This window comes from Catharus ustulatus, chromosome 16, assembly GCF_009819885.2.
Source record: "Catharus ustulatus isolate bCatUst1 chromosome 16, bCatUst1.pri.v2, whole genome shotgun sequence".
Classification (NCBI taxonomy): domain Eukaryota; kingdom Metazoa; phylum Chordata; class Aves; order Passeriformes; family Turdidae; genus Catharus; species Catharus ustulatus.
The window spans coordinates 11,521,860-11,532,702 of NC_046236.1; the positions used below are offsets into that span (position 1 = coordinate 11,521,860).

At 53.5% G+C, this 10,843-nt stretch overlaps 1 protein-coding gene across 1 annotated transcript; it reads right to left on the reverse strand.

Annotated features, from left to right (window-relative positions):
- Positions 1–2,398: 2,398 nt before the first annotated feature.
- TMEM184A (transmembrane protein 184A) lies at positions 2,399–10,843 on the reverse strand. The gene is made up of 9 exons (XM_033073674.1): positions 10,769–10,843; positions 7,585–7,809; positions 6,790–6,955; positions 5,921–6,011; positions 5,758–5,833; positions 5,117–5,208; positions 4,556–4,725; positions 4,265–4,462; positions 2,399–3,857 (listed from the first exon to the last, which is right to left on the reverse strand). Exons 2-9 carry the CDS (start codon positions 7,807–7,809, stop codon positions 3,607–3,609), a joined length of 1,269 nt encoding a protein of 422 aa, XP_032929565.1. The 5' UTR covers positions 10,769–10,843; the 3' UTR covers positions 2,399–3,606.

A 10,843-nucleotide genomic window follows, 5' to 3' on the forward strand; every position in this document is an offset into this window, starting at 1 on the left:
CAGCTGAAGGGGGTAAAACAATTGGCCTGTGTTGAGGCAGGAGGTTGGAGACAGATGGGTGTGTTGGCCAAAGCTAGAATTAAGAGGTAGGGCAAAGTGGAGAGGAGCAGGGCTGAAAGGCTTTGTGTGTCAGCAGGTAATGGATGGTCATTAGGTGGGGCCAGGCAGGCTTGGCTGAGCAGGCATGTGGGTGAAGCCTGGGGGTGATGGCAGTCTGTGCTGAGCAAAAAAAGCATCATCAGCTGCTCTGGCTCCTGCCTGGAGTCACTGCAGCAAGGAGCTGGTGACAATGGAGGGGACAGGGAGGTGGACCTGTTATGACTGTCGGAGGGATGGAGGAGCATTAGTGCAGGAGGGAAAGGGCAGCAGGAATGGGCCAGGTGGAGGTTCAGAAGTGAAAGGAAACTCGATGTTCACCATGCATAGGGGAGGAGCATAGGTCTCTGTGAACAGGGGGGTGAAAGCACAAATCCTGCTCTCTGGCAGTCTGGTGCTGTCAGCAGCTGGGCTCAGAGACTTGTTGGTGAGTGCTAGCACCCAAAAAAAGAAGTGTCTGTCTCTGACTGGGTGCTGTGCAGTGAGCAGCCGTGCATGAGAGCTGCCTCTGCTGTGGTGCCAGCAGCTGCCTTCCTTCCCCTCTGCTTTTAGGGAGGTCAGCCTGAGCCCCTGCAGGTGTAGTGACAGGATCCGCCCTGTGCCGATCATCCGTGACATGAGTGGGGTGTAAACCTGCCTGATCCAAACCCAAAAAACACCAGGAGAGCTGCTGCTCAGCCTTGTCCTTGGGGAAACCCTGAGGACAAACGACAACGGGAAAACAAATCTGCCGACCACCGGAGCCTGCTGCTGGCAGTGAGAGACGCCTGTTCCTCCCGGGCTGCCTGCTGGCGAGGCTCCAGGCACAGCAGGCTCCCGTGTAGGTCACCCGTGCGCTCGCCGCCAGCTTTCCCGTGTCCTTGTTGAGGAGGTGGAGGAGACGCATTAGCAGAGGAGACCACGTCCAGCCTACACCTCTGTTGGCATTTCTAGTCCCCGTGGATGCCTTTTGACAGCTTAAGGGTTTGAGGGCCGTGACAGTGCCCAGCCTGAGCCGTCAGCTCTTGCCTCTCTCCCCTCTCCAAGAAAAAGGACGAGCAGGAGGCCCAGCTCGCGCCGGCTGGAGCAGGGAGGGTGCCTGCTGTTGCCGTCGCGGCAGCCAGCTGGTGTCCAGCCCAGCACGGCTCCTTCAGGCTGGTATCACACTGCTGACTTGCATGAGTCACAGCTGACTTTTTTTTTTTTTCCTTCCCCCCCTTGTTTGGCTTGCAAGAAAGATCTGTTTTACATATAATACAGTAATCAGGGCTTGACATAAATAGGCAAATGTTATTGTCTGCAGTGGGAATTGCACCTGCTGGCAGAGCAATGGAGGCAGCCCATTATGCACCGGAGTCGATCATTTGTGCAATGAAGTACAACCACGGTTCTCGCTGTGTTCTTGTGCAAGTCTTTATCTCAGCGGCTGTGAGTGCGCCAGCAGATGTGCCATCATCACCTTTGCAGTCTGTCCTCGCCCCAGGAGCCAGAGCAGCCTCTGTTCCTGCAGCTGTGGCCGACCTCTCCCAGAGGGGTGAAGACCAGGATGTTCAGCTGCGATGTCCCTGCTCCCGTGCTGGCTGCATTACAAAGCCAAGCAGCCTTGTCCCTGAGTACTGAGGCTGCACTTCTGTGCAGGACAGTCTCTTGCACTCAGGATGTGCAGGATCCTGGATGAATGTCTGGATGTGCAGAGCATCTGGCTCTTGTTTATGGATCTTATTGCAGCAAAAGTGGCATCAGTGTCACTGGCCGAGCAGGTATGAGCAGTGCTCCTTTGGACCAGAGGGACTTGCAGGACTGGCTGAACTATAGGTTGCTCATGTGGAGTCTGGGCTACAGCATGGTAAGGTTTCTGCAATAATACTTAACAGAGCTTGTCTTGGTGGTGCTGGAGTCTGGGCTTAGTTTAGCCAAACTAGATCCAGCACCTCTGAACCACTGCATCCACAGCTTAGGTGAGGGTTGGAATAGGTGCTGTGCAAGGAGAGGAAGCAGGAGACACACACGTTCTTTGTGGAGTGAAAAAGATGAGCACAAATCCTGTAGGAATGCCAAAATGTGCAGGATGCTGCGTGTGCAGGTATTTCTGCTGGGCCAGCATTGAGGGGCAGGGAGGACGTTAAGCTTAAGAGCATCAGCACTATAGCAGGAACAGGCAGATCGTGGGCTCTGCTTGCTGAGCTCAGTGAAAACGCTTGCTTGCTCTGTGCTAGAAATTGCTGTTTATTAGAAAAAAAAATAAATAATTTTGTGTTGTGTTGATTTACATTTTGCAGCTTAAGAGCAGGGAAAAAAAAAAGATCCAAATTATACAAGTTGTTTTTAAAAGGGCTCCAAGCCACATGATTGCAAATCTGAAGCTGTAGATTTGTCTTCATCCCTCCACTAGCCAGCTACCATCTCAGACAACAGCCCAACCCGTGCCTAAGTTCATTCCCAGGGATCATCTCATTAACAGAAGAATAGGAATTAGACTAAAAATTGGGGAAGAAAGGAAAAGAAGTCTTAACAGAAGGATGTGAGCTTGCCATCACTGATATGAGGAGCATCCCTCCATACACGGTCTTCCCTTGTCTGTGGTCTTGCCCCACATGGCAGCATCCCTCAGCACCTCTCTATCCTTGCCATGGTCACCCAGCTGGGCTCAGTTCCTGCTTGCCTTTCCACAGGTCAGGCAAAGCCCAGGAATGGGGAATAATGGAGGAACAGACAGTTCTCAGTAAGTGAATTCCTACCACCACCAGTCACAGTCTGGTTCCCTAATAAAGATTCTGATAAGGAAGCTGGAATCCCTTTTAACTTCTGATCCGTTCAGAGATAAGCTGGTTTAGGCATAAACAAGCACTTCTGTCACCAGCAGCTCTCAGAAATGCAGCTGGGGACCTCTGGTTAGTCCCACTGAGGTCCTGCACACTCCCGGGGGAGTTACTTGGACAGCTGCATCCACATCTGGAGGGAGAAGAGGATGACTTTATGGTAAAGGTCTTCTGCACATCTCTATAAGCTTTGCTGTGAGGAGAGGGGGAAAGATGTAAAAATAAGGAATGACGTCTTTCAACCTTTACCGGGTTTTGAGGTGAAGCGAAGTCACCTTCCTGTGCTGGTTTTCTCCACGGAGCCCTTGGAGATCATTTTTTACTCAAATTGGGAGAAACTAGAGCAGAACTGTGCTGAGAAAAGCATTTCTCTTAGGCCTCAGTACTGCTTGGAGATAAGAGGAGGGTGAGGGTGGCCAGTCTCCCCTGTACCCTGGCTCCCCTCTCTGCCTGGCATCCCCCAGCATTGGCACAGGGCTGGCAGAGAGACAGCAGCAGCAGGGCAGCATGGCTCCATCCATGACAGCAGAAGCTGGCACTATTTGACTTAACCTTTTCTGGGTTATTGCATCTTCCCTTTGAGAGACTGGCTTTTTGGATAGAGTTCCTGGCTTCTCAGTACTCTGATTAGCCCAGGCTGTCTCAGCCTCAAGACACCTCCCCTTTGCATGGGTTAAAACCTCTTCAGTGTCAGTGTCTTTTGTGATACCTCCTACAGGTCCTCATCTGACAGGATTAGCATTCTCTTTTCAATGTTTTTGCTCTTCCTGCTGGTCTGTCCATCTATCTTGGAGGCCACATGGCCGTTCTCCCCCGGCGCTTTGCGCTCTGCCTCCTGCATCGCCTGCTGGGTGTACTGCTGGTACGCGGGTGAGAAGTTGTGGATGGCATCCTGCACGATGTCCTGGGGGCTGATGGTCTCCTTCAGCCCACTCGAGATGCTCTGCATTGGGGCACGGTTTGCTGCAAAACAGGGAGAGTAGGAGGGTGATGGGACAGCAGACAATCAATGAGCCCAATGAGCCCAGGACACTTTTCCTTAGAAATTCAAGATCAGGGGCTCATTGTGGGCCATGTCAGCTTGCACCTCCAAGTTCCACGGAGAAGGAAGTTCCATGTTCCAAAGAGGATAGATCCTTTCCAACAGCATATGGGTAATACCACCATCCCCTAATCCTGCCCAGCCACACCAAGGTCTCCTTATCTGCCCCCCTTGTTTTAGCTTGTGGGTGTCATGAGGGAAGAGGGAGAAGAAATGCATGGAGCACAGGATAAAGAAATTCCTTTTGTGGTAGTGGGATACTAATAAAATAAGGGAGATTTCCTCTTTCCTTAGTCATTGAAGAAAGGAAGAAGTGAGGAAGAGTTACCTGTTGAGTTTTCTTTCTTCTCCCTGTACACCTGGCAGGTGAACGCATAGCGCAGGGCAATGGAGGCAAAGAACATTTCAATACAGATGATGAAGTTCTGGTAGCCAGCAGCCACTGTCCCAGCTCCCACCTCCTTCCCATCAATGATCTGAACTTCAGGAATCACACCACATTTCTCCAGGATTGCCAGCAGTGTTCCTGTGCAGGGGAAGGGAGAGAGATAATTTCTTCTGCAGCCCTGATCTGGGTGGGGCTATGGGAGAAGTGCTGGGCATCCATGGTGGGACCCACCTTGCCAGAAGGAGAGGAAGATGACAGCCTTGATGGTGATGAACTTGAGGACTGGCTTAAATGGGCGCAGCAGGTCCATGGTGGCAAAGTAGAAGAGGAAAAGGGCATAAAGGGCCAGGCTGACAGAGAAGTTGTAGATGATGGTGATGTAGAGGTATCCACTGTGGACACTGCGGGCAGAGAGAGAGAGAGAGCTGCTGCCCTGGGCTGTGGGGAGCAAAGCAAGTGCAGCTGGGGGCAAAGAGAGATCAGATGGGGAAGGGGAAGGTGCATAGCTCTGCTGTGGGGGAGAGCACAGCCTAGGAGGGGGAGAAGAGCAGAGGTAGCAGCTTCTCTGTTGGTGGGACCTCTTTTTATTTATTATTTTATTTATTATGGCTCACAGGAGTTTTTCCCTTGATTGTTTGGGGGCAGTGAGTCTCTGTTCCCCAGCACTTTGAGCTCACAGTGCTCTCACTATCCATGGAGCAGCTTCCTGGGAAGACTGGCAGGACACTCTGGTGATGGAGCAGGGATCCATCCTCTCCCATTCACTCCCCCAGCCCCACCCAGCATTCTCACTTGAAGTCTCCATCGTGGTACTTCCCGAACGCCTGCAGGATGATGGTGATGATTGCCATGAGGGGTTTCACAATGCAGAACTGCAGGGTGGCCTGCACAGGGGAGAGACACAGAGTACCACAGCAGCAGAACATCCCACTCCCCACATCCCCCCTCTGCTCCAGGGACACACACACAGAGGAGAGAGCAGTGCTAGGGGGTGAAATATGAACCAGCACAAGGTCTGCAGATGTGAGGGAGTGGGGCTTCCAGAAGGCAGCTCCCGAGAGCCAGTCCCAGGTGGGGGGCCAGAGGGCTTGGGGACAGATGGATGACAGGATTCAGCCCACAGTGCAGTCCTGGAGAGTGAGACAGCATCCAGGCTAACCTGGGACTGGACAGAGATGGCAATCTGAGCTCTGCAGTGGGAGGAGACCCTGACTCAGCAGTGAGTCAGAGGCAAGGACATCGAGCAGCCTTGCTGCTGGCCAGGTGCCAGTGAGCTGGTGACCTGCCTCCCTCAGAGGAAAACAGCCTCCAAATCCAGCATTGTAAGAGAATAATGAAGCTAAGCCCCCTTGGCAGGGCAGTGGGGAAGGAATCTGCTCCCCAGAGAGCCCTCATCTGAGGGAGTGGAGTTGCGCTCCCCACTGGGTACCCACCTGCTTGCAGAAGCGCAAGAACCCAATGGAGTAGGACATACCCTGAAGGCAGCAGGTCCCATAAAAGCAGCTGGATCTGGAAGCAGAAGGCAAGGGGATGCTGTTGGGGGTGCTGGGAATGGAAAGTGGGTGGAGAAGGAACTCACAGGATGCTGGGACTCACGCAATGGGCTTTCCTCGGATCTCTGTCATGATGGTGCTCTCCCCTCCAAGGTACTCGAAGCACAGACTCAGGAAGCTGTAAATCACAAAAGCTGCCAAGGCAAGGGCAGACATGATCAGCAGGACTGGTGGAAATCCTGGAGGGGGTTGTTTCACCTCTCATTCCTTCCTGCTCAGGTGTTTCCTCATCCAACCAGATACTGCAAGATTTGGGATGCTGGTGGGTGGGAGCCCAGTGGGAGGAGCAGCAGGTCAAATCCATCCGACTTCCAAGTGGAGTCAGACACATTTTACGATGTGCACAGAAGTGCACACACAGTCTATCCAGCAATTATGCATGGAAATACCTCAAAATTGCCAAGGGGCAGCACAAATGGCTAGTGGCCAAGGAGTGGGTCCTGAACACTTCTTGGACATCCTCACCACTTAATTTTCTTATACTCCAAACCTGAATTAATGTAAATGTCCACACAACTTAGTTCCTGAGGAAGAGGTAGAGAAACAACCTGACAAGTTTCCCTTGCACTTCAACACACCCCAACTCCCCAATTTCTTGGGTACATCCTGTGTTTTAAAGAAGCTGCACTTCTATCCCACAGGCAGACAGAAAACCTCTTTCCCAGGACCGTGGTGCTGGGGCCCCTCCAAGCCTGTGTCTGACAGGCACCAGCTTGTGTTTGTCTGTGGGGCATCCCTTCCCTGCTGCTGACAGAGAAGGAAGGGGAAAACTTCTGCACTGAGGAAGGGAGAGTGAGAAGGGAAAGTGATGGAGATTCATCACTTCACAATCCAAGATGCTCCAGAGATTGGTCAGCAGGATGAGAGCCCCGCTTTGCCTCAGTCTCCCTGCTGAGCAGCTGCTGTGCTCACCTTCGTAGCAGTCACGCACTGAGTCAAAGTAGACATAGTACTGGTGGCTGCCGAGGAGCAGGAGGCTGAGCCAGGAGTCAAAGGCGTAGACAGGCACGATGAAGAGGATGCGGATGATGTAGCGCTGCTCCTTGGGGATGGTGTAATTCTTCAGGTGTGTGTAGATCTGCAAAGCGCCCAGCATGCAGAGTTGTGGCTGCCACAGGTCAGGATAGGAACTAGAGGTGCCCCAAGCCGACAGGGGTGCTGTGGTAACCCTCCTCTCTGGGGTGAGAGCTCTGCCAGCTTTCCCCCACAGACCCATTGCAGTGAGCACACACAACAGGCTCCATCCCTCCCTGGGCCAATCCCTTGCATGAAAACATGTGGAAATCAGTTCCTTCCCTGGGCTGTGTGAGGAATGTGCCCTCCCCTGTGCAGCCCCATCCCAGGGCTGCCTTCAGCAGCACAGACCTGCACAGCCCCCTAAACCATGCCCACTTGGAGTATGCCTCAAGGCAGCTGGAGCTGTGCACCCCAAACATCCCAAATGCCCCACTGGGTGTTGCCTCTGGGCAATGCCAATGCCCTGCAGCCTCTCCCGGCTCTGGCAACCACCTGGGGAGAGTGTGGGCAAAGTCCATCCCTATGAGCTGCCAGCACCAGGCTCCTGACAGCAGGGATATCGCCTCTGGGCAGCAACAGGAAGAAATACTTATCCGGAACCGAGTGATTTGCAATGGACTTGGGGGCAATCAATAATTTTGCTCTCATGTCAACCCCTGTGCTGAGTCCCATCTCTGCTGCAGCCCATACCTGGTGGAAGGTGACGATGAGTGCTGACCACACGAAGATGCCAGAGATGACCTGTGCTGCTGTTGTGGTCAGGAAAAGCTGCTGGCCATCCTGGGAGTTGTTGTGGGCAGCCGTAAGCAGGGCAACAGCTGAGAATGGTGGGGCTGAGGCCAGCCTGGCTGCTGTGCCAGGCCCCGGCGTGCCAGGTGCCAGGGGAGAGGGCACAGCATGTGTGGCATTACTCATCTGCAGAGAGGGAGAGGGAAGGGGAGTGGTGCAGGAAGGCAAGAGCGAGGTAAGCTGGTGACAGGGAAGGTCCCAGCAGATTTCCCAGCCCACACAGCATGTACAAACCTCCTGTGAGGTTCATCTCCTTCCCAGGGTTTTTCCAGGGTGTCCCTCACCCAAACCAGCCCTTTTACCATGATTGGGTTCACTTCTCCCAGCAGGAAAATGCAAATATCCTTCAAGAACAGACCCTCTTTTCCCTGAGGAGGTCTGTGCAGTTCCCATGTCTCCCAAAAGGCACACTTCTTCCTGGCTTTGCTCCTTGCTTTCTCAGGAATCACTCCCACTTGAAAGGGAATCATCTGTGCATATTTGTGCCCCTGTGAGTCCACACTTGTGGCTCAGGACCCTTTTCCATCAGAAACCAGAGACTTAAGGGTTAAACCAATTACTTACCCAGGATAATAAAGAATCCCTCACCAACACCATCAGGACACTTGTGTCATCTTCCTTGGGAGCCCAGAAAACACCAGGTCTCCCCCCCAAATTTTGTTCCTTTCATCATGTGTGTGGCCTGCTGGGGGCAAAGTCTGGGGCTGCCCAAGAAACCAGACATTTGGATCACCCACATTGTTCACCCAGCTATTTCAGGATTGTGGGGGTGTCAGTGTGCCAGTAGTGCCAACCCTAAAACCTGAAGGACAGCCAGCAGTCCCTCCTGCACCCACATTAAGCACAAGGGAGCAAAGCTGCCATGCCAGAGGCAGAGCTGCTGCCCTTTGGGGATGCAGGGGTGCTTTGGCATCTCCCTGCTCGGTGTGTGCTCCTGGAAGGCGGCTGCCCCAAGGCACGGAGCATTCCTGGTGCAGAGGGTGGCTGGGCATACGGACACCGTGTACCCTGCAGCTCCAGACAGCAAGGACCAACCTAATAATAAGCAATTATTTATAGGGCAGCTTCATATCTCAAGGCCAACAGATGCATAAACTGCCATGTTTGGGTTCTCCTTTTGCTAATCTATGGAAAACTGCTTTTTCCCAAGTAGAACAATAGCGGTTTAAAAAGCCAACAACCTGCAAGCTGAACTCTAACAATATAGATGCTTCTCAGTGCATTGTTAATAAACAAATATTTTAGCTGCTGGGTAACTATCGCCTGGGGTAAAACTGTATGCATGAGATGGAGAGAAGCATAAAAATATCTGCCATGGATAAGAGTGGTAGGGAATGACCTCGGTCCAATTAAACACTGAAAACAAACCAAAGCAAGAGCTGACCCTGCAGCTCCCTGTTCTGCCCTCTCACAGGAGAGGAAACTCAGCTGGTGTCAGATCAACAGCCCTAAAAATACCTTTCCCCGGCTCCGCCTGGCAGGAGCTGTGTGTAAGCGGAGCTGCCTGGGCTGCTGGCGAGGCCCCAGGAGCTCACCCCGGAGTACCTGCGCTGCGAGGGGAGGCAGAGCTGGAGCTGGCTGCAGGGACAGCGGGGCCGATAGTGTTACACAGCCAGCAGGGAGCCGCGTTCTTCCTCCCTGCCACCGTCCTGTGGCCAGCAGGGAAAAGGATCCCGGGAAAGCCGGGCCGGATCTGGTCTTTGGACAGACTTGGATGCTGCCTAACCTGCTTTGTAAACATTAACAGGAGGACGGAGATAGCTCGTGGCACAGGCAGGGAGATGAGAGTCTGGCTGTGCCCTGTTTCCCAATCACTCTTCACTCCTCCTGGGGGCTGCCCTGCTGCTGGCCGGGGTTAAATGGCTGAATTTGGCCACGCTTTGCCTCCTCCAGAGCATCATGACAGAGCAGGGTGAAAGCTCACTCTTGCCAGCTGTCTTTTTCTAGTCACTTTTCTAGTCATCCAGCTTACTCTCCAAGACATGGCAGAGAGCTGTGCTCTTCACTAGATCCATTTATTCTGTTTTCAACACAGTGCAATGCCACAGATGCCTGGCCCAAGACATCCCATCTCCTGTTAACTTTCCCAGCCATTGCGGTGTGAGCACGGTGGCACCAACAGCCGGTCCTGGCTGCCTCCCTGACATTGTCACACTCTGAACGTAGCAGAGCAAGTCATTAAACGCAAAAGCCTCGGTGCTGCTCGAAGACAGGGCTCCCAGATCCACAGGTAATTAGATCCCGGCCGTGCAAGGTAGGCAGGCAATTCAATGCAGTTAGAGAGCCATTTGCTTCCAAAACAAAGGCAGCAAGGAGACACCGGGAATAATAGCAGCTGCCAAATTCAGCTCCTCGATGGGACTGAGCCATATCCAATCTGCCTGTTTTCAGACACCTTGCAGGTACCTGCCATACAGTGTCTACCTGTTACACACACTCCCTGGGATATTAGAGATGCTAAGTGAGAACTGAGAAGATGAACTGAGCAGTGAGGCTTGTATTCAAGTAGACCACCTGCAAATGGGGCTTTTCACCTTGCCAGGGATTCCCCTCCATCTGCCGGCTGCTAGATCCCAGACTCCCAGCTCACATCCCTCCCTGTGACCTGCAGCACCCAGGACAAATCCCCATTTCAGCGGCAGCCCCCTGTAGGGTGAAGCAAGTCAGCAGGGAAAGGTGAGCCCTCGCAGCGCCCCCGCAGTGCCTCTGAGATCCCTGACCCACATCCTGGGGAGGGGAGCATCCTGGGGAGGCTGAGCCCCACCGGAGCAGGAGACATGCCTTTTCTCCTGATTGCTTTCAGATAAAGCCAGGCACTCGGGTTATTGACCGGACCAGCCTCTCCGCACCACCATCAGGCCACTCAGGAGGAAGGACCTACAGCACACAGCTACAAATCGCGGCAGGGCAGCACCGAGCCCTCCTTGAAGCCCATCTGGAGGAGTGGATGACGCAGGCACAGGGCTCTTAGAGCAGGCTCTGCCCTCCCAGCGGCTCCCACAGGTGCTCAGAACCAATGGCTGGGTCAACCCTGATTTGTAGGATTTCCCCCAGCTGCTGTGCACCCCCCCAAAGCCCCACTCACCCTTTGGGGCTCCTCCGGGAGGGAATCTGGCTGCCGTGCATCTGTCCGTGCATCCCCCGTGCCCTCCTCCACCTG